General features: G+C 42.2%; 1 protein-coding gene across 6 annotated transcripts in view; it reads left to right on the top strand.

Moving 5' to 3' along the window:
* Positions 1 to 23,437, top strand: part of tmem201 (transmembrane protein 201) — a 175,249-nt gene that overhangs the window by 41,943 nt on the left and 109,869 nt on the right. For 5 of the 6 annotated variants that reach the window (XR_005457413.1, XM_038773543.1, XM_038773542.1 and 2 more), the window contains exons 4-6: positions 3,083 to 3,259; positions 6,246 to 6,625; positions 16,817 to 17,020. Coding sequence is in view for 5 of the 6 variants with exons in the window: in XM_038773543.1 (XP_038629471.1) it covers positions 3,083 to 3,259; positions 6,246 to 6,625; positions 16,817 to 17,020 (761 nt within the window). In the remaining variant the exon portion in view is untranslated. Of the gene's footprint in view, positions 1 to 3,082; positions 3,260 to 6,245; positions 6,626 to 16,816; positions 19,597 to 23,437 lie in introns of those variants that run through there. The other variant, XM_038773546.1, reaches the window with a different exon arrangement.

Here is a 23,437-nt window from a genome sequence, read left to right on the forward strand (position 1 = left end):
TTCTGCAAGATGATGTTTGGCCTTCTGCAAGATGATGTTTGGCCTTCTGCAAGATGATGTTTGGCCTTCTGCAAGATGATGTTTGGCCTTCTGCAAGATGATGTTTGGCCTTCTGCAAGATGATTTTTGGCCTTCTGCAAGATGATTTTTGGCCTTTTGCAAGATGATTTTTGGCCTTTTGCAAGATGATTTTTGGCCTTTTGCAAGATGATTTTGGCCTTCTGCAAGATGATTTTTGGCCTTTTGCAAGATGATTTTTGGCCTTTTGCAAGATGATTTTTGGCCTTTTGCAAGATGATTTTTGGCCTTTTGCAAGATGATTTTTGGCCTTCTGCAAGATGATTTTCGACCTTGCCATTGAGATGAAGTGTGTGTGCTTTTTTGTGTGTGTGTGAAGATTGACTATCTCTTTCTACAGGTACTGTGTAACAAGATCCCAACAAGGATAACGCATGATAAAGTCCAACGTTTTCTGTCGAATAACAATGTGACTGCAGAAAATACTTTCTAAAGTAACTCATCAAGATTTCATCATATTGGTTGTGGGGTGGGTGTGAGGGAGAAGGAATGCTGTGCAATAATTTACTTGCATGCAATTTAAAGACATGCCCAAACTGTTCTCATTCTTGATTCTGAGATGCGAGGAATCTAAGATTGGGGGGGGCAGATTCATCTGTGGCCAAAAAGAGAAACTGTTTTAGCGAGGATGTTCCAGCCACACCCAAGCCCTCTGGCAGATGGTCTATTCGCACAGAAATGGGATGTGCACGCTTAAACTGGACAAGCAAACTCTACCAATGCGGATTTCTCTTGGATGGCCTCCAGTCTCGCGAAGCTTGAGCTCATTCGAAACTCTGCCGCCTGTATCCTAATTTGCATCTAGTTCTGTGCACGTATTCCTCTGCCTGCTGCCTTGCATTGGCTGCTGGTGTGGCAATGCCTCAATGTTAAAATTCTCACCTTTCTTTGCAAATATTTCCATCGTTCTCTTGCAAGTCTTGAGAACTCAGCACTCCTTCAGTTCTGTTTGCTCCTTTTGCTGCACATTGGACTTTTCTTCTATGTTAAAGATGGTATAATAATGCAAGTTATAGTTTGGTTTGGAGGACCTTGAGCATCAGGTTTCCAGGAAGTTGATGTGTCCAACTAACTTAAAAAATATGTATAATTTAAACTTAGTGTGAACCTATTTTGAAAGTCTTTATGACTATGGCATGACAGTTCATTCATTTATTTAAGATTGACACATTGGGCGGAATTCTCCCAGCCCTGGGCCGGGCCGGAGAATCTCCGCAGAGCGGAGAATTGGCGCGGCAGCGGTCGCGGGCCTCTCTACATGGCCGGCTCCCCGATTCTCGGGCCGGGATGGGCCGAGCAGCCGTCATGGAAACGCTGAGTCCCGTCGGGCCCGGCGCGTTGAAGGAAGCCAGTGCCCATGCCCGGATCCCGCGGCACCCAATTCCTGCCGGGATCTGCAGCTGGAGCGGTGTGAACCACTCCAGCGCCGTGCTGGCCCCCTATCGGGGCCAGAATTAGTTCTGGGAGTGGCTCGTTCACGGCGTCGTAAAGCGCAATGGTGTTTACGCCAGCGTGGAGACACTGCCGCGGGATGAGAGAATCCTGCCCATTCTTATAGGGCCACTAGGTTTTTGGTTTGTGCAACCTCTGATGATATGGGCGGCATGGCGGCACAGTGGTCAGCACTGCTGCCTCACAGCTTCAGAGTCCCGGGTTCAATTCCAGCCTCGGGTGACTGCCTGTGTAGCGTTTACGCTTTCTCCCCGTGTCTGCGTGGGTTTTCACCGGGTGCTCCACTTTCCTCCCACAGTCTAAAGATGTGCAGGTTAGGTGGATTAGCCACGCTAAATTGCCCCATGGTGTACGAAAGGTTACGTTGGGTTACGGGGATAGGGTGGGGGTGTGGGTGCGGGCTTGAGTGCAGTTTGATGGGCCGAATGGCCTCTTTCTGCACTGTAAATTCTATGATCTCTATGAACAAATTTAAGTGATTGAAGACACCGGCTTCAGATGTTCAATTTAGCTTCCAAGGTGTGACATTTCTATCTCTCTTTGATCTTTAGTTAGTTAAAATGTTCTTCGTGCCTTTCCTCCCTGGAAGATTTATATTATGTTTGTGATTTAAGTCAGTGAGTTGTCAACATCTTGCTCCAATGGCCAACCTCAGTCCTCTCCTCATAATTGCTTTCACAAGTAGATCTTCTTGCAAAATAAGTGGTTAACGATGTTCATTGGTAACTGTGACCACATCATCAAGCCTCTGCGAGCTGAAACATTCTAATTTTCCTCGTGTTACTTTTGTTTGACTTTAGGATAATTCTTTGGTGCAAAACCGACATTTCTGGGATTCAGAACTGCACTCTGTTGTATACTGAAGCCGTATGCAGGATTTTTAACTTTCTCTTGGGTCCTATTTTTGATATTTTGCTCTATAATTTATTTAGATAAGAGGATCAAGGGTTGCAAGGAAGTACAGTGTTAATGATGCTGTAAATGCAGAGAAGAGAATAGTAAGACGTGTCTAAACCCTACAACAGGAAATTGCTGGATTAATGTTGATTAGTCTGAAGGAGGGAATGAGCTGAGTAAATTCTGAGAAAGCCACACTCTTCACTTAATGATTTTAAGTATTTAATATGCAATACTTTGGGGTAAAACAGATTAGCTAATTGTCTTCTCAATGGGCAACTTGATCTCGTGTCGCGTAGTTAGTGCTACTCTGAGCCAACTGCAAAGACCTCTGAGTTGTGTTACTTTGTGTGGTGCATGATGCTTGCCATGTGCACTTCAACTCAATTTTTTTCGGCTATGTAACCATGTTGGTTTTAAAGATTTTAGATACCACTTTTTTTCGCAAGGAACTGAGTTGACACAGACTCCATAATCACATTTAAACGGAAGTGGAAAACTCAATAGGTCAGCTGCTTGCAGAGATGTCATGGGTTGAATGGCCTCCTGTGTTGTAAAATTCTGTTGCACTTAGATGCAACCCAAGTTGCATATTTACAAACTGCATGCTCCAATGGTAGTCTGCTTGATGTCTAACACTTTTTTTCTGTATCAGGATAAGTATGAAGAAGAGATTGAGGTATATAAGCACCATCTCGAACAGACTTACAAGCTATGCCGTCCCTGTCAGACAGCGGTGGAGTATTATATCAAACACCAGGACCGACAGATTCGGGCCATTCTCTTCGACCATCAGCTCCGTCGTCGAGAAGCAGACAAAACCTTTGTGCAGGTAAGGGTTGAATGCAATTATCTTTTTTAAAAACTTACCAAGGAGCTTTGAGTTTTTTTGTTAGAAAATCTGAGAACAAGGATTCTGTGCTGTTGTTTTTCCCGCTGTAGTACTACAGTGACATTTCATTTTGAGAATTTGATGCATTTAGTTTTGTGCTTGTTTAATGGGATTAGAGCATAAAACTTTATTTCCCTTTTCTGAGTTTTTCAACATCCCCTTTTGTGCATTCTATTGATTCATTACATGTTAATGATAACAGGTTTGACTTTTCAATTCATATTCACGAGGCACTTTGTAGAAAGAGTGGATAAATCTGCAGTTGTACGGTGTAATCTCGCCACACTTGTTTTTTCACAGAACAAATTACCCTTGTTACCATGGAGTATTGAAGTGAACATTCTGACTAGACATGGGTAACTTTTGGTTGTAGGCTATTCATAGTTTGGCAGTTGCACATTTTGAAAATGGCACTTTTATAATGTGGCATCATCTTGCAGTGATACCTAGGTAGTTCAGATAACATTCATAGACATATTGAATGATTCACCAAGGGCATTCAACCCAGCGTGTATTTGGTAGAGCTATCCAGTTAATCCCAGTCCCTTCCCCTTTCTCCAAAGCCTTGTGCTTTTTTTTTTCCTTCAAGTATATATCTGTATATATCCCCGTTGAAAAGTTATTACATTTTTCCAGCAGTATGTTCCACATCACCACAGTTTGCTTTGTGAAGGACACACGAGGAAGATAATTAGTGAGCAATCCGGAGGCGAGATGAATTGTTTTTTTTACACACGGGTTGTTAAGACCTGGAATGCACTGCCTGTTGCATCTTAAAGCTTGCTAACCAAGATAGGTTAAGTACAATTTCTTTGGAGGGAGACTTGCTGATAAAAGTCCTCCATTGTAGGAAATACTGTTGACCAGGTATTGGTGGAGTGGAGCATCAGGTGGCTTGCCCCATTACTTAGACTGTTATTTTTTTTCAATGTGTTGCCACAAGAGTGAGCTGATAATGGCACGGTGAGGGAAACTGGGCAACTGGTACCTTGGTGAACAATGGGACAAATGATGCACCACCAAAACCAAATGAGATTAAAGGATTCCAAAGTAATTAGGAAGACCAGGATGGGGAGTGACTTCAATAGCAAGTCAGGTACGCAGGGGGAAGAAGAGTGGATAGGGAGAAAAAGATACACCAAGGAAGAAAAGTTACATTATTCTGGTATTTTGAAAACCTCTTAAAACATTTCACAACTTGAAGGAATGATACTTTACTGCACTTTTCAAAAATAATCTGGGCAATAGGTTGGTTGACAATTAAATGTGATCATATTGCTAAAAGGGTACTTCATAGAATCTACGGCAGGGAGACAAGCCCTTCGACCCAAACTGGTCCATTCCAACCAAAAAGCCCATCTAAGCTAACCCCATTTACCTGTAGAATCATAGAATCTACAGCACGGAGACAATTGTGCTGATAATTATTAGACTTAATTTCCTGTGGTGAGTTTGGTCAATTAATGTGAAAATGCCAAAACCTAAGGAAGCTTGCTGGGAAGTCAACAGCAAGATGCTGATTTTTTTGTGAAGCTAATAATGTACTGGTGACAATTGGCCAAAAAGGTGGTAAGTTGCATGTATAGCCACCTCGTCACAAGGCATTGTCCAGTTTGCACATTTAAATCATCAATGTGTGAAATTCAGAAAACTTTTTAATCAGCTAGTTGTTTTCTACAGCATCTGATTCTTGCTTTGAAACACAAGAACAGATGAACAAGCTTGCACATGCCCATTGCTTTGAAGGTGCAACCAGCCACTGTTTGTGAGGAGTTGCTTCCTTCCCTTTTGACCAAGGGATGTGCCTATATCATGGAGCTTGTGCTGGCCTAAAGAGCTGAACAGGAACACATCAGGCATCCAAAAATGAGCAGCCTTTTCTTTGCCGAACAATGACACTAAACCATTTAATGCTTCCGGTCTTGTTCCTTGAGCATAAACTGAAGTAGCAAAAACTCTCCTCTCTGTGTTTGTAGTTTGCCATTGAATTTACAGATGCCAACAATGGTCCACAGTATGTATAATTTGGTCATAAAATCAATCTATGGCTTTAGCAGACTGTAAGTCTCTTGTATTGTAATGTGTAATAACCTGCACTCATCTGATAACATAGCTCATTTTCTGATGTAAAGTGATAAACAAGACAAGATTACTTGGAGGAATTTGTGGTAGGAATTAATAATAACGGCTAAATGTGCCAAGAAATATGTTTCAAAGAATTTTGGGTATTAAATAAATAAACAGTTATCCTTTAGTGTTCAGCAAACAAAGATCTTGTTATAGACTTTTCAATCTTTACTGTTGGCTTTGTAAATTCTCTTAACTAGAAGCAATTATCCTGTAGTATATGTTGTAGTACAAGGGATAAGCTGTTCCGTTTGAAGGGAAGCCATAAATTAGGCTTTCTAAGTGAGATAAAAAGAATAACTTTGGGTGGTGTCTTTTGATGTCGCCAGCCTTTTCTCATATTGTTAGTTTTGGATGCAGATAAATTAGATCTACCCAACTCCTTCAGGTGGCATTAATCTCAAACCAGGTACACACAGTCAAAACCTGAAGTGTTTATATTCATCCTGGCCTACAATTATAAGATTTTATACTTTTGATTTTAATATTTACTGAAGTTTACAAAAATGAAGACAGTCTAAGAATATTGGAAAACCTTCTGCCACCCAAACCTGTTGGAATTTGACAGAAACTACACCTTGATATTGCATAAATTGCCTCAACTGAGTGGAGTTGATTTGTAACCATAGTTTTGATCACAATAATGGATGGTTCTTGAGAACCTGCACAGATGATGCTGAAAGGCCTCCTGTGTGCTATCATTGTGATTCTACGCCTGATTTGTAAAGTTTATTTTTTAAGTGATGTGGCTAAAATTCCACGTGTTCACTGTAACTAATTTCAAACCTTTATGTTTCAGGGTTCTCATTATTCCAGCCTTTCTACCCCGATCAGAGTATTACTTCTTCGCTTTGTGGCCTTTGTCAGTTGTGCTGTGTTGGTTGCCATGGCAATATATAGATCAGGTGATCCATTTACAGGCCAGGATCCCACTGCTGGAATGCGGGCAATTGATCCGATGCCGCATCTGTCCAATACCAGCGATGAAACCATTTCACAGTCTGAGCATAGCCCTGTTCAGAATATCACCGGCTGGGAGCAGCTCCTGGATATGGTACCAGAGGAAACGCTGATGAACATGCAAGCTGCATGGGACTATGGGAAAAACCATCAAATGGCTGTCGTTACCACTGGCCTCTTCACTTGCCTATTGGCTGTACTTCTAGCTGGCCGTATAAGGTGAGTCCAGGGTCATCTCCTTTCTCCTTTGCATTGCATAGGTGCAATGTGAAAAGAACTGTAGCTGTAAGGATTAAGTTCTCTTTTGATATATAAGGATATATGTCTGTTTTGGGCATGAATTGCTTATTCGTTCTCTTATCCTATTCCACAAAAAAATCCTACCAATGTTTGGGTGGGGTGGGTGAAGTTGCTTTTCGTTCTTTGCTGTTTAATGGTAAACCAGGACATGAATTTGACGGGTAACAGTAAAAGCATACAAAGTGGCGAGGATTAGTGGGAAACCAGAGGATTGGGAATCCTTTAAAAGCAATAAGGGGGGAGAAGATGAAATATGAGTGCAATCTAGTAATATAAAAGATAGGAAGAGGTTTTTTTCAATATATAACAGGTAAGAGAGGAAAAAATAGATATTGGACCACTGGGAAATGTGGCTGGAGAATTAATAATAGGAAACAAAGAAATGGCAGACGAACTGAATAGTTACTTTGCATCAGTCTTCATGGTGGAAGACACCAGTGGGATGCCAGAGCTCCAGGAGAATCAGGAGGCAGAGGTGAGTGCATTAGCCATCACTAAGGAGAATGTTCTGGGGAAACTGAAAGGTCTGAAGGTGGATAAATAAACTGGACCAGATGGACTACAACCCAGGGTTCTAAAAGAGATAGCTGAGGAGATTGTGGAGGCATTGGTGGTGATCTTTTAGGAATCACTGGAGGCAGAAAGGATCCCAGAGGACTGGAAAGTGGCTAATGTAACACCGCTGTTTAAGAAGGGAGGGAGGCAGAAGATGGGAAATTATAGGCCGGTTAGCCTGACTTCGGTCTTTGGTAAGATTTTAGAGTCCATTATTAAAGATAAGATTGCGGAGTACTTGGAAGTTCATGATACAATAGGACTGAGTCAGAACGGCTTTATCAAAGGGAGGTCGTGTCTGACAAATCTGTTAGAGTTCTTTGAGAAGGTAACAAGGAAGTTAGACGAAGGAGAACCAGTGGACGTGATTTATTTAGATTTCCAGAAGGCCTTTGACAAGGTGCCGCATAGGAGACTGTTAAATAAGTGATGTTAAAGTAAGCTCCTGGCATGGATAGAGGATTGGCTGACTGGCAGAAAACTGAGAGTGGGGATAAAAGGGTCTTTTTCAGGATGGCAGCCAGTGACGAGTGATATGCCTCAGGGGTCTGTGCTGGGACCACAACTTTTTACAATATACATTAATGATCTGGAAAAGGAACTGATGGCATTGTTGCTACGTTTGCAGGTGATACAAAGATCTGTAGAGGGGCAGGTAGTATTGAGGAAGCAGGGGGGCTGCAGAAAGATTTGGACAGGCTAGGAGAGTGGGCAGTGAAGTGGCAGATTAAATACAATGTGGAAAGGTGTGAGGTTATGCACTTTGAAAGGAGGAATGGAGGCATAGACTATTTTCTAAATGGGGGAATGTTTAGGAAATCAGAAGCACAAAGGGACTTAGGAGTCATTGTTCAAGATTCTCTTAAGGTTAATGTGCAGGTTCAGTCGGCAGTTAGGAAGGCAAATGCAATGTTAACATTCATGTCAAGAGGGCGAGAATACAAGAGCAGGAATGTACTTCTGAGGCTGTATAAGGCTCTAGTCAGACTCCATTTGGAGTATTGTGAGCAGTTTTGGGCCCCGTATCTAAAGAAGGTTGTGCTGGCCTTGGAAAGGGTCCAGAGGAGGTTCAAAAGAAGGATCCCTGGAATGAAGAAATTGTCTTTTGAGGAACAATTGAGGACTCTGGGTCTGTACTCGTTGGAGTTTAGAAGGATGAGGGAGGATCTTATTGAAACTTGTGGGATACTGCGAGGCCTGGATAGAGTGGATGTGGAGAGAATGTTTCCACTTGTAGGAAAAGCTAGAACCAGAGGACACCATCTCAGACTAAAGGGACAATCCTTTAAAACAGAGATGAGGAGGAATTTCTTCAGCCAGAGGGTGGTGAATCTGTGGAACTCTTTGCCGCAGAAGGCTGTGGAGGCCAATTCACTGAATGTCATTAAGGCAGAGATAGATAGGTTCTTGATTAATAAGGGGATCGGGGGTTATGGGGAGAAGGCAGGAGAATGGGGATGAGAAAAATATCAGCTATGATTGAATGGCGGAGCAGACTCGATGGGCCGAGTGGCCCAATTCTGCCCCTATGTCTTACGGTCTTATTTAACCACAAGAGAATCACATTAGAATTGTGTTGTGCCCTTTAACTTTTTGCACATGTGCTTTGCTACAGGATAACTTGTATGCCAGGGGACCTGAACCAATTGCATCCTGTCAACACACACAGGATCAAACTTGGGTTCTTCCTGGTCTGTAGGTTCCATCTCGTGTTGGGCAGGAGGGAAAGTGCAGACAATGTGTTTTCATTGGTGAAGCAGTCTAATCGGTTAACATTGCCTGATCAGAAAATATAGTTATAATGGAATTTAGTGACTTTTTTAAAAAAGAATTGCTCCGACGCTATTGTATCACCACATATCTCACATCTGCTTGAAGTGCATTTGTTGAAATCGTTAATGGTTTCATAGTCACCATTACTGAGTCTGGCTTTCAGTTCCAGATTTATTAATTGAATTTAAAATCCACAAACTGTTGTGGTGGAATTTGAACCCATGTCCCCCAGCGGATTAGTCTGGACCTCTGGATTACGAGTCTAGTGATATTAAACACCATGCTGCCATTTCCCCTAAAATAGTGATGTTGCTGGGCTAATAATCCTGGAGTGCTGATTTTGGAAATATGAATTCAAATACTACCATGGTGCTCGGAATTTAAATTGAGTTACTTAAATAAATCTGCAATAAAAAGTTGGTTTCAATATTGGTGACCATGAAACTAACATTGTCTTCCCATCTGGCTTGCTGATGTCCTTTAGGGAAATAAATCTGCCATCCTTACCTGGTCTGATCTACATGTAGCTTGAGAGCTACAGCAATGTGGTTGACTCTTAACTGCTCTCTAAAATGATGTAGAAAACCATTCTGCAGCACCAGGCAGCTACGACTAAGTATAATGAGAACATAATTGGACAGGCCATGCAGTGTCAAACTAGGCATTAGATTTGAACATAACAGGGGCATACCCAGCTCAGTTGACCCAATGTTGTGCTTACAAGCATCTGGAGGCTTGCGCCAAAATTGGGGGTGCTGTCCCACAGACTAGTCAAACGTATTCAGGGTCATAACTTTTAACCAACTTTCTAGACTCCTCCATTGATGTCCCAAAGACGCAAAATAAATCAATTCCATAGTTGAGGTGAGAGTGACTGCCCTTGACATCAAGGCAGTACATGGCAGCCCATGGCATCAAGGAGCTACAGTGCAATTGAAGTATTGAGGAAACCATCTCCACTGGCAGGAGTCTTACCTAGCATAAAGAAAGAGCTTGTTGGAGGTTAGTCTTCTCGGACTCGAGGCATGCCAGTGGAAGTTCCTCTTGGCAGACCAGGGAGGAAACCCGACTTCATGACCTGTGTGACTTAGACCTGTTTCATTTGCTGACTAATCCATTGTTTCATAGTAATTTTCAGAATGCATCTATGATGTAACCTTTTGTTGGGTTGTTTGAAGTGAAGCCGTTGGAAAATAAATTATTTTTAATCAGACTGTCCAACTTGTGCAGTTAATTAAGTGGAAGGATATTTCAAGGTTCAGACGTTTGAAACATGCATTTGGGCCAGTGTATGAGAAGTGCGAGAGACGAAAGATTTTATCCAGGGCTCTGTGTGGCTTGTATATATGGATACGAAAATGACAGCAGCGTAGTTTATTGTACAGTAATGCAGCATGGGTCTTGCTCATCAGTGTGGTTAGTCATGAGTGTTAATATTTTACTATAATTTTGTTTCTTGTAATATTAACCAGACTGCAGGGTCCAATCCAGGACGTTTATTTTGTTTCTCTTGTTTAAACCTCCCGCCTGTTTCTCTAAAGATAAACTCATCAATTTGAGAAACATTGGGAAAGGAGTATTTTTCCCCCACTCCATTATTTTCCCCCTCTATAGCAAGCACACTTAAAGTAGTGTGGTACTTTGCCAATTCATCTTTGTCCCCTTTTCCACCAAGTTCTTTCCACCATCAATCACAGATACACCTCACCTGCTACATTCCTTCCATCTCTGTACTTTGGAAGATTGAATAAATGTGTTCCCACTGGTTCCCATTCTGCCTCAGATGAATACAGGCTAGGTCTTGAAGGCTAAGATCATGCCCAAGATGAGATGCGATGCTGTTTCTTGTTGATATTCAAATATGGGAATGGTCTTTATCCTAGTCCAGCGAAGGTATTTTAAAACTTGCATTTACAAAGGTTTTCTGCACTGCCTTGGCTCTAGGACTCAGAAGTTTGCTGTAAACGTGGCCTTCAGGTTTGGTGGCTAGGAACTGGGCTGTTTGCTTTCTCAGACTGCTAGATGGTAACATGGACAATATCTAGGCTTGGGCTGACAAGTGACAAGTTACAATCATGCCACACAAGTGCCAGGCAATGATCATCTCCTACAATAGAGGATCTAACCACTGCCCTTTGATATTCAATGGCATTGCCATCGTTGAATCCCAACAATCGACACCCTGGTTACCACTGATCAGAAACTGAACTGGACTAGCCATATAAATACTGTGGCTACCAGGGCATTAATCCTATGGCGAGTAACTCACCTCCTGACCTCACCACCGCCAAAGCATGTCCACCATCTACAAGGCACAAGTCAGGAGTGTCGTGGAATACTCTCCACTTGCCTGGATGTGTGCAGCTCCAACAACACTCGAGCAGCTCCACACCATCCATGACAAAGCAGCAGCTTGATTGCTCCCCCTTCCACAAACATTCAACCCCTTCACCACCGGCAAACAGTGGCAGCCGTGTGTACCATCTACAAGATTCACTGCAGTAACGCACCAAGGTTCCTTAGACAGCACCTTCCAAACCCATACCCACTACCATCTAGAAGGACAAGAGCACCTGATACTTGTGAACCCCACCACCTGGAGGTTCCCCTCCAAGTCACTCACCACCCTGACTTGGAAGTCTAAATCCATTGCTTCACTGTCGCTGGAGCAGCATCCTGGAACTCCCTCCCTAACAGCACAGTGGGTGTACCTACACCTCAAGGACTGCAGCAGATTGAGAAGGCAGCTCACTACCACCTTCTCAAGGGCAACTCGGGATGGGCAATAAATGTTGGCCTAACCAGCGAAGCCCATAATCCCGTAAATGAATTTTTTAAAGAACTGCCTGTCCTGGCTTGTCAGGGTGTGGACAATTATACCTTTGTTGTTCTTTGATTAAGTCTTCTGTGTTTTTGGTTGTCTGCCCCCATCAACTTCCTTGACTATACATATAATCTTTCTCCTCCGTATGCTATTCACATTTGATTATTATCTGTACTGTCGTTCTAAACTTGTTACTGGGAGAGTCCTTTGAATACTGCATATGCTGTCTCCAGGCGGGTTTGTGACAATCTAACATTCAGGCAGGTGGGTTCTATCTGCAACCTGAGCCATGGAAGCCTGCCCCATCTAGCGTTTAGAACCATGGCAAATCGTAGATGTTCTCTAAAAGACACGGTTTTGTGCCTTCGCTGAACCAGGAGGAGACTGTTTCCCAAACTTGGTCACCAAGGCACTATTGTGCGGGAACTATTAACTGGATTTGAGATACTTAAACTGAACGATGCTTGGGAAAAAGGGGTATCTCAGTGCGCTTCAACTGAAGAAGTAGATTAGTCAAAGAAACTATGAATCCTGACATAGGGGAAGGTATGCTTGCTTAGTTAGTTTACTATGGGCTATTGAATATTATGCAAGCAAATTTATGTCTTCATTTTGTATTGTGATTAGGGCAGTGTTAGCCTGGACGGACCTGTTATTCTGTATCTGGGGTATTAATCTTTGTACCCACTCAGTACAGTTTTGGCGAAGAGACATTCTGTTCCTGCTTGAAGAGGACTGCAATAATCTCCACTAAGAAGCAAAGAATATTTAAACAGCAGACAATCTATTGAAAGTTTGTAAGATTGTTTCTAGACTCCTGTTTTTAACAGTGGTGGCACACAGTTCTGGTCGCCACACTACCAGAAGGATGTGGAGGCTTTGGAGAGGGTGCTGAGGAGGTTTACCAGGATGTTGCCTGATCTGGAGGGTGTTAGTAATGCGGAGAGGCTGAATAGACTCGGGCTGTTTTCATTCAAACGACGGAGGTTGAGGTCTACAGGATTATGAGGGGCATGGATAGAGTGGATGGGCAGGCACTCTTTCCCAAGGTGGAAGGGTCAGTCACCAGGAGGCATCGATTTAAGATCCATGGGTCAAAGTTTAGAGGAGATGTGCGAGGCAGTTTTTTTGCACAGAGGGTGGTGAGTGCCTGGAACGCGTTGCCTGGGGAGGTTGTGGAAGCAGATACATTAACGGCGTTCAAAAGGCATCTCGACAAATACATGAATAGTATGCGTATAGAGGGATACGCTACGAGGAATTGCTGAGGGTTTTGGCCAATTGTGGTATCATGACTAATTGCTAATGTTGTCCCTTTGTTTAAGAAGGGTAGCAGGGATAATCCAGGGAATTATAGACCTGTGAGCTTGAGGAGGTGACACAGTTAATTGATGAGGGGAGGGCTCTAGATGTCATGTACATGGACTTCAGTAAGGAGTTTTATAAAGTTTCCCATGGCAGGTTGATGGAAAAATTGAAGTCGCATGGGGTTCAGGGTGTACATAAGAACTAGGAGCAGGAGTAGGCCATCTGGCCCCTCGAGCCTACTCCGCCATTCAATGAGTTCATGGCTGATCTTTTGTGGACTCAGCTCCACTTTCTGGCCCGAACACCATAACCCTTAATCCCTTTGTTCCTCAAAAAACTATCTATCTCCATCTTAAAAACATTTGATGAAGGTGCCTCAACTGCATCACTGGGCAAGGAATTCCATAGATTCGCAACCCTTTGGGTGAAGAAGTTCCTCCTAAACTCAGTCCTAAATCTACTTCCCCTTATTTTGAGGCTATGCCCCCTAGTTCTGCTTTCACCGCCAGTGGAAACAACCTGCCCTCATCTATCCTATCTATTCCCTTCATAATTTTATATGTTTCTATAAGATCCCCCCTCATCCTTCTAAATTCCAACAAGTACAGTCCCAGTCTATTCATCCTCTCCTCGTAATCCAACCCCTTCAGCTCTGGGATTAACCTAGTGAATCTCCTCTGCACACCCTCCAGCGCCAGTACGTCCTTTCTCAGATAAGGAGACCAAAACTGAACACAATAGTCCAGGTGTGGCCTCACTAACACCGTATACAATTGCAGCATAACCTCCCTAGTCTTAAACTCCATCCCTCTAGCAATGAAGGACAAAATTCCATTTGCCTTCTTAATCACCTGTTGCACCTTCAAACCAACTTTTTGTGACTCATGCACTCGCACACCCTGGTCTCTCTTCACAGCAGCATGCTTTAATATTTTATCATTTAAATAATAATCCCTTTTACTGTTATTCCTTCCAAAATGGATAACCTCACATTTGTCAACATTGTATTCCATCTGCCAGACCCTAGCCCATTCGCTTAACCTATCCAAATCCCTCTGCAGACTTCCGGTATCCTCTGCACTTTTTGCTTTACCACTCATCTTAGTGTCGTCTGCAAACCTGGACACATTGTACTTGGTCCCCAACTCCAAATCATCTATGTAAATTGTGAACAATTGTGGGCCCAACACTGATCCCTGAGGGACACCGCTAGCTAGATGGATAAAGAACTGGCTGGGCAACAGGAGACAGAGAGTAGTGGTGGAAGGGAGTGTCTCAAAATGGAGGAAGATGACTTGTGGTGTTGCACAGGGATCCATGCTCGGACCACTGTTGTTTGTGATATACATAAATGATCTGGAGGAAGGTATAGGTGGTCTGATTAGCAAGTTTGCAGATGATACTAAGATTGGTGGAGTTGCAGATAGCGAGGGGGACTGTCAGATAATACAGCAAAATATAGATAGATTGGAGAGTTGGGTAGAGAAATGGCAGATGGAGTTCAATCCAGGCAAATGCGAGGTGATTCATTTTGGAAGATCCAATTCAAGAGTGGACTATATGGTCAATGGAAGGGTCTTGGGGAAAATTGATGTACAGAGAGATGTGGGAGTTCAGGTCCATTGTACCTTGAAGGTAGTAACGCAGGTTGATAAGTGGTCAAGAAGGCCTACAGCATGCTTGCCTTCATCGGACGGGGTATGGAGTACAAGAGTTGGCAGGTCATGTTACAGTTGTATAGGACTTTGGTTAGGCCACATTTGGAATACTGCGTGTAGTTCTGGTCGCCACATTACCAGAAGGATGAAATTAAAAAATTAAAATCGCTTATTGTCACGAGTAGGCTTCAATGAAGTTACTGTGAAAAGCCCCTAGTCGCCACATTCCGGCGCCTGTCCGGGGAGGCTGGTACGGGAATCGAACCGTGCTGCTGGCCTGCTTGGCCTGCCTTAAAAGCCAGCGATTTAGCCGAGAGATGCTTTAGAGAGGGTGCTGAGGAGGTTCACCAGGATGTTGCCTGGTATGGAGGGTGCTAGCTATGAAGAAAGGTTGAGTAGATTAGGATTGTTTTTGTTGGAAAGACAGAGGTTGAGGGGGGGACCTGATTGAGGTCTACAAAATTGATAGGTATGGACAGGGTGGATAGCAACAAGCTTTTTCCAAGAGTGGGGGTGTCAATTGCAAGGGGTCACGATTTGATGGTGAGGGGGAAAGTAAGGGAGATGTGCGTGGAAAGTTTTTTACGCAGAGGGTGGTGGGTGCCTGGAATGCTTTGCCAGCGGAGGTGGTAGAGGCGGGCACAATAGCATCATTTAAGATGCATTTGGACAGATGTATGCACGGGCGGGGAACAGAGGGAAGTAGATCCTTGGAAAATAGGCGACAGGTTTAGATAAAGGATCCGGATCGGCGCAGGTTGGGAGGGCCGAAGGGCATGTTCCTGTGCTGTAATTTTCTTCTTTTGTTCTATGACCGGTACAGGCTTGGAGGGCCGAAGGGCCTGTTCCTGTGCTGTATTGTTTTTTGTTCTTTGATCTCAGTCATACCACATTGGAGTGGCACCAAGTCCAGGTCAGATGACTCCTTCTGAGGAAGGAAAATCAGTAACAGAGCCAACCTCTGACGTGTGATTCTCGATAATTGACTATATTAGCAGAAGTGAAGTGTAGGGAATAGATCACCTACTTGTTACATATGCTGCAAGCCGATGCAAGCCTCAAGAAGACTAAACCTTTATAGCTCACTGGGCTAGTCTTAGCTGGAATATTCATACAGGAAAACCACAGAAATTGGCTATTGGGCCCATGGAGTAATGCAGCGTCTTTGAAAGACCTGTCCAATTAGTTCCACTCCCCTTCTCTTTAACTAAAGCCTGAAGATTTCTCCAATTCAAGTGGATGTCTTATTTCCTTATAAAAGTTACTTTCACCACCTTTGTGTAATGTACTGCTGAAGAGTTTACTTTAAAAAAAAATAGAATTCTCTTCTTCTGCTCATAAGATCTTATGCTAGGTATCCAATTCTAGGCACTGGGCCTTGAAGAAGGGATTGACCAGAATGGAGACGGGGTTGCGGGACTTCAGTTATATGAAGAGACCAGATTGCTCTCCTTCGAGCAGAAGCAATTCAGAGGAGGTTTAATAGAAGTGTTCAAAGTATGATGAAGGGAACCTTTCCATTGGGTGGGTCAGTAATCGAGAGGACACTGATTTAGGACAACTGGTGTAAAGAACCAGGAGGGAGATGGGACAATTCATTTAGCAGGTTATGATTTGGAATGCACTTGCAGGAAACTTGGTGGAAGCAGATTCAATAGCAACCCTCATAGAACATTTCAAACGGTAATTAGTTATTTTTGTGGAAAGGAAAAGTGTGCATCGCTGCAGGAAAGAGTGGGTGCACGGTGGGACTAATTGGCAGATTATTTCAAAGAGCTAGTCCAAATACAGTGGAATGAATGGCCTGTCATCTTGCCAAAGTGGTGGGAACAGAATGTGAGTGAACAAAACCAACGTCCCCCTTTATTGGAAGTAAGATGGGAGCTCATTATGCCAGCATGCTTGATAATTAGCCTGATCCCCTCTATATATCCTGGGACACTCTGAACATCATGAAGTTTTTATTTATGTTTTTTTAACCTAATTCCCTAGGCTGAGGAGGATTGATGCTGTGGCTTCTCTGCTCTGGCTGACGGTGATGGGCTTGCATTTGATGGAGAATTACCTGCAGACCGATGTTCCTGGTTGGCTTGACACTCTGAAATTCAGCACCACGTCCCTGTGTTGTTTGGTGGGATTCACTGCAACGATCGCTACTCGAAAATCAACTGGCCAGCGGCGATACAGGGCACGAAGGTCAGAGTCTGAACAGTGAACAATGGCAGAATATGAACTCTTGTGTGAATGATTCTGTCCTTATTTATCCAGTGGATTGCTGTTTCCTATCTTGCTTTTCCATCATTTGATTGTCTTCAAAGGAGCTTAAAGATGCAGCATCATTACTTGTCGACCTATGAATGTGAGCTTGACTTTACAAACTTATTAAAATCAAACCTACACAATGTAGTACTCTTTCTTCCATCTATGTTAGGTTAATGTGATTTTTTTCACAACCGAGCCAATAAACCACTTATTAAAATTAGACAAATTAGCTGGAAGAGCGTGAAACTTTTAGACAAAGTGACAAAACTTCAGTTTATCTTTTTAAAAGTGGAAATAGATCTCCTGTGGCATTGCTCAGCACATCACAGGACAAAGTGAAGTTATGCCGCCTCTTAGTGGCTGCAGCCTGCAGCTGCAGTATCACTGAAAACATTCACTCAGGGAATTCCCATTACATATAGCTGGTTGCATATGCATTTCAGTCATGAAAGTCAGCATAAAAAGCATGACCAAACATCATGACAGAAGAAGATGAATGCATAAACAAGATAATTAAGGTAATAAAAATAAATAGAATCTCGGGGATAATTGTTAATGTAATCGTGGATTTTTATTGACTGGATGCATCCATTTCACGATTTAAATTAATTTGTTGCTTGGTTGTAAGTAAACCGACACAACAGCCATTTTAATATGATCTGCCTTTGTTTTTTTAAATTGTACTTGTTGTCAAGAAAAACTTAGCTGTGTGTGTTCTCTCCCATTCAGAAACGAGCGATTAATGATGGGCCTCTTTTTAAAAGACTAGGAACACTACAGTCCTCAGAATGCCACATTGCCTTATATTCAACAAAGAGCAACAGTATTCTCGTTTTATGCTCATAAACGCTAATGGTACTGTCCTGCTTCATTCAGTTTTGTGATACTGACGCACATTCTACCCTTATCTTGCCACACGCTCTAACAAAATATCTTTCCTGGGGACGTAGTTCTATTGGGGGGGGGGGGGAGAACAAGGCAGTGGGGCTGATTGCAAAACCCTGCCAGGCACAATAGGTCAAAGGCCTTCTCCTGTGATGTATTGTAATTGTGAAACTACATTAAGACACCTTATCCCCCACTCCCAGAAAAAAAATCTGTTGTAAGATAGTGACGTATTTGATATGGCGATTGAGTATTAGGGGTATAGAAATAGAAAATGACCACGTTTGATTTTTTTAAAGACGCAAGCAGTCCATTCTAGGTCTATACAAAATGATTACTGTTTCTTTAAAAAACACTTTGCAATTCTGGCTACAGACTAGTGAGTGGGTGATGTGATGGCTTTATTTTAACACATCATGGACCACAAAAGAAACTGGGTGACACATTTTCAGTGTGATTTGTATTCTGTCGTTTGCAGTGTGATCAAAATTAATGTGTAAACTAAAATTAGTGCAGGTTTGTGAGTTTAGTTTTTCCCGTCATTTATGCTGAAGACAGTCAATGCCATCATCTCACCCATCACTAGCTCAAAGTTCTCCTGTTTGTATCTGCTGGTACTCCTCTCATAAGGTTTCCTTAACTTTTTTGAATGCTGAATAACTTGCTAATATTTCAAATTCAGCAATACTGGGAACGCTTCCGAATGTACAATAAAATATATTTGATGCATGCACTATTCATTAGATTTAGTTTGTGTTCACATTTAAATTTTAAAATTATATAAAAGCCGCATTCAGATCCTTAAGAATCACATGAGTGGTTTGTCTTTAAAGTCTATGTCAGGTAATATGTGATTGTTTTTTTATTTTGTTGATGGGATGTGTGTGTTGTTGGCAAGGTCAGCATTATTGCCCGTCCTTAATTGCCCTGAGATGGTGCGGGTGAAAAACCATCTTGATCTGCTGCAGTCTGTGGAGAGAATTCCAGGATTTTGACGCAGCGACAATGAAGGAATGGTGGCATATTTCCAAGTCAGGATAGTTTGTGACTTGGAGGAGACATTGATTAGAGTGATGAGTGAAGTTTAGAATAGTATGTATTAAAGATAATAATATGCACAATCTTTTTATTTATAAGGTACTTTTTATATGAAGCATAAATTAATAACCGTCCTTTATCATATTGATCTGAAGTTTCCATACTAAAGTTAATGTTAACTGTAAAACATTGGGTTCCCATACAAATGTTTTCAATTGCATTTATCTCTAAGTTAAATTATTGTCCTGTACTTTATTTGAAAAGCAGCAGCATTCAAAAGGGTTGTACACCTGTTTTTCATCTTGCCGTTTGTTATTTTTTACGCATCTTAATTGTTCTAGAATGTTGTGAAATTGGCTTAAATTCAAGCTCACCTTCCATTTTATTTGTTTGCTTCATGCCCTTTTCTGTCATCTGGTGTCTTTTCTACATTTAAAAAAAAAAAAAATTTGTACTCATTCAATTGGGCCACTGTTGTCTATTGCCAAGTAGCTCTGGTTGTAATGTGCATGGTGGAAGTGAAGCTTCTAGGTTTATATGTAGCCAGCTCTCTTTAATAAATTGTACATCCACCAGTGAACACGCTCCTTGCTTATGTGCTGTTGCCATTCATTTCCAAATTAAATTCTCAAAGCGAACATTCCAAGCACTCCACTCGTTTGAGAAGATGGTAATGGGCTTCGTTCTCTGCAGTCTTTCAAAACAATTTTCAAGCTTTATCAATAGTGACCAGACTTCAGCTTGAGGCGAGTCCCGTGTCTGAGCGGGAGGTTTGCATTCGAGTTATTGATGTGGATCAGGAGGGAAACCTAACTCTCTTTAGACATAATCAACCGGAACAAATAGTTGATGAGGTCTGAAACTGTCAAAGCAATGTTTTCCCTACCTGTAGCCACAGTGTAGTTCGAGGAAATGCATGTGCTTTTATAATTCTATTTACAAAGTAAGTTCAGTATAGATGTGTAGGAGAAGAGTTTAAAAGGTTGGTTTCAGTGCAGATTTTCAACAACATTCAGACTGTCTCCTGTTCAGTTGCAGCCTGATTGTTTCCCTTTTACAATATGTTTAAAGACATTATTTTAGGTATTATATGAATTGGTTTAAATGAAGCCTGTAAATTTGTGTTTTGACACTGATTAAATGTTTTACTCACAAACATTGTGTAAATCTTAATGCAGTATAAAGGTACAGCATAATATAATCATATAGTAATGTGACTCCTTTATGCGAGAGTATTAATGTAGTCAGTAATTTTATCCTGCTTTATGAATCTTAATTATAATCTGTACATTTAGCTAGATTTTGCAGATTACTGTAATATAATTTTGTATCTCCAGAATGAAGTTGCATTGTTCTCAAAGATATTAACAGCAGTAGTTTCACCGATAACATTTACTAAGATTCAGCACCATGCTCACCTTTCATGAAAAGTCATAAGGGAATGTCAATCTTGTATGAGTTTACAATTAAGGTAATGAATGCAATAACCAGAGATTCAACCCAAACCCATTTGGTGCTGCATTTCATCGCCACCACATTCTGTGCCCAGGTGATATACAGCAGTGTTTTTCAAAGTGGGGGTTGCGACCCGCGGGTGGGTCGCAGGATGATGTGTAGTGGGTCGCCAAAAGGTCTGCAAAAATGATCCCTGTGGATCGCCTGACCCATTTTCTCCCTGGGTGAATCCTGGCTGCAGTACAGTGTGTGGCCACATGAGGCTGATGTAGAGACCGTGGATTTTCTGCCTTCCTGGGTCACTCTTATAGTCACCGACGCAGCCTCCAGCAGCCACTACCGTTTCTGAAGCGGATGATCAGCAGGTTAGTCAGCACCTGCACCTCCAGCCGAAGAGTTTAAAAGAACAAAAAATCAATTATCTTTAAATTTATTTCCTGCAGAAACTCCTCCTTCACAGAGTTAGTTTCCAGTAGCGCTTCCTGCTCTTTTTTTCCAGGTCTGCATCTCCCCCCAAAATCAAGTGACTGCCGACTGGAATTTGTTTCCACAAGTACCCCCGTCAGTAACTCATAGCTGTCATTCTCCCTTATACAGGATCGAGCACATAATTCCTGTGTATCTTGTGGGGATTTCCCTACCTTTCAATTGGCCCATTGTCACAACGCTGATTTATGATTGTCCCATTCTGAGCTTGGCTGTGGGGTGACGGGTGTGGGTTTGGGAACGCATTCCACCCCACTCGGGGGAAATGCATCTGTTCAAGTACAGCTCACACACACAGACCAACTTCAGGGTTAACATTCTGAATCGGATGCATGTTTACTGTCTGCCACTCTTACCACTGTCAATTAATTTTTTTTAAAATTTAGAGTACCCAATTATTATTTTTTTCCACTTAATGGGCAGTTTTGCGTGGGCAATCTACCTAACCACATCTTTGGGCTGTGGGGGTTAAACCCACGCAGACATGGGGAGAATGTGCAAACTTCACACGGGCAGTGACTGAGGATTCAAACCCGGGTCCTCAGTGCCGCAGTCCCAGTGCTATCCACTGCGCCACATGCCGCCCTCAATTGTCAATTAACCTTGAATATCTGCTACCATTAACATTGTCAGTGTTGGTTCCATTTCAGCGACAGTTAATCTTGTTGTTGTCTGTTGAATCTTAACATTGTCAATCAGATCTATGTTTAAAGTAATGCTGTTTTTACATAAGGGTTTGTTTTTTTTTAGAGTACCCAATTCATTTCTTCCAATTAAGAGACAATTTAGCGTGGCCAATCCGCCTAGCCACATCTTTTGGGTTGTGTGGTCGAAACCCACGCAGACACGGGGCGAATGTGCAAACTCCACACGGACAGTGACCCAGAGCCGGGATCGAACCTGGGACCTCGGCGCCCTGAGGCAGCAGGGCTAACCACTGAGCCACCGTGCTGCCATTACATAAGGGGTTTGATGTATATTTTAAAAAGGGGAGCTACTTTCCACACACTTTGAGATCAGTTGCTCTCTCAGTGAGACTGACTTTGCGATCAATGTTGAGTCTCCTTCCTTCCCCGTAAGTCCAAAATCCAGGCGTGTTTCCAAGAAATTCCTCATTTCCCTTTCAAACACCTCAGGAGTCTGCGATCAAAAATCTCGCTCACTGATCTGTGCAGGTATTTTTATTACAAGTTATTTAGATCTCAAAATGACAACAAAAAATAGAAAATATATTTGTATTTACATTTTTTTTACATTTAATAATACAGAAGTGATAATACAGAACAATGAATGTGATGTTTGAAGAAGTAGCTATGGAGAATCTATTGTGAACGTGGCGTGGGTCGTGAGAGGCGGCCATTTTGTAAAAATGGGTGGCCGGAAAAAAAAGTTTGAAAAACACTGATATAGAGTAAACTGCAGAAAACTAGTTGAATCCATGAATCTTGACTTTTTAAGCCATACAAACACATGAGTGGGTATACCAGCTTAATTCTCAACACAAGATACAAAATGGTAAATCAGGCAATGTTATCTGTCTACTTATAAAAAAGGTGCACTGCCAGAGGTTTGACACATTATTCTGTCTTTGTTTCTGTTTGAGCTTTGAAAATAATAACTCTATGTATTTCCGTGTCTTAAGTAATGAGGTGAATAGAATTCGGATTGTTAAATTGGAATAGTGTCACCAATGTTTTGTGCTCAATCCTGCTGCTGAGAATCACTGTCTGCAAAGGCTGTGCAGTGGTATGGGAATTAATCTTCTTTTAAAGCAGGTGGTTTGGTTCCGTAATAAACTGACACTTTGCCATTTTTGCATCAGATTAAATTTGGCCAGTAATGCATCTAACTGGGCTTGGATCTCTGGAATATCTTGAGAAAGGAACTCTGATTCACTTTATTGATATGCTTTGGTGCTATGTGATTCTAGATCTCCTGGATAGGCAAATACTGTCCCCAGGGGAAAACAATCTGGTAGCTTTTCCCCGCTTCCTTTGACCACTGGATCGATAGTTTGCGTTTTCTGTTTAGCGCTTTCACATCTAGATGGATTTTTATAAAAGGTTTAGCCCGCTATATGTACTTTCTTGAGCATGTTGCAACATTTTGTAGCATCTTTGAACTGGGCTTTAAACACAACTTTCTCAGGATCATTTGACAAGTTGAGAAATGGCTAGCACAGATGTGATTAATCCTCGCATTCTAGGTGTTGTGAATGCCTTTGGCGAACCTACTGTTCATCTGAGAAAACAAGTTCTCTCTCCCCCCCCCCCCCAGATTTTTTGTTTCTTAAAATTCATTCATGGCATGTGGGCATCGCTGGCTGTGCCAACATTTATTGCCCATCCCTAATTTGAGTGGCTTGTTAGGTCATTCCAGAGAGCATTTACATTCATCCACATTGCTGTGGATCTGAAATCACAAGTTCCCGTACCAGCCATTCCGAACAGACGCCGGAATGCGGCGACTAGGGGCTTTTCACAGTAA

The sequence above is a fragment of the Scyliorhinus canicula genome, chromosome 16 (assembly GCF_902713615.1).
Source record: "Scyliorhinus canicula chromosome 16, sScyCan1.1, whole genome shotgun sequence".
Lineage (NCBI taxonomy): Eukaryota > Metazoa > Chordata > Chondrichthyes > Carcharhiniformes > Scyliorhinidae > Scyliorhinus > Scyliorhinus canicula.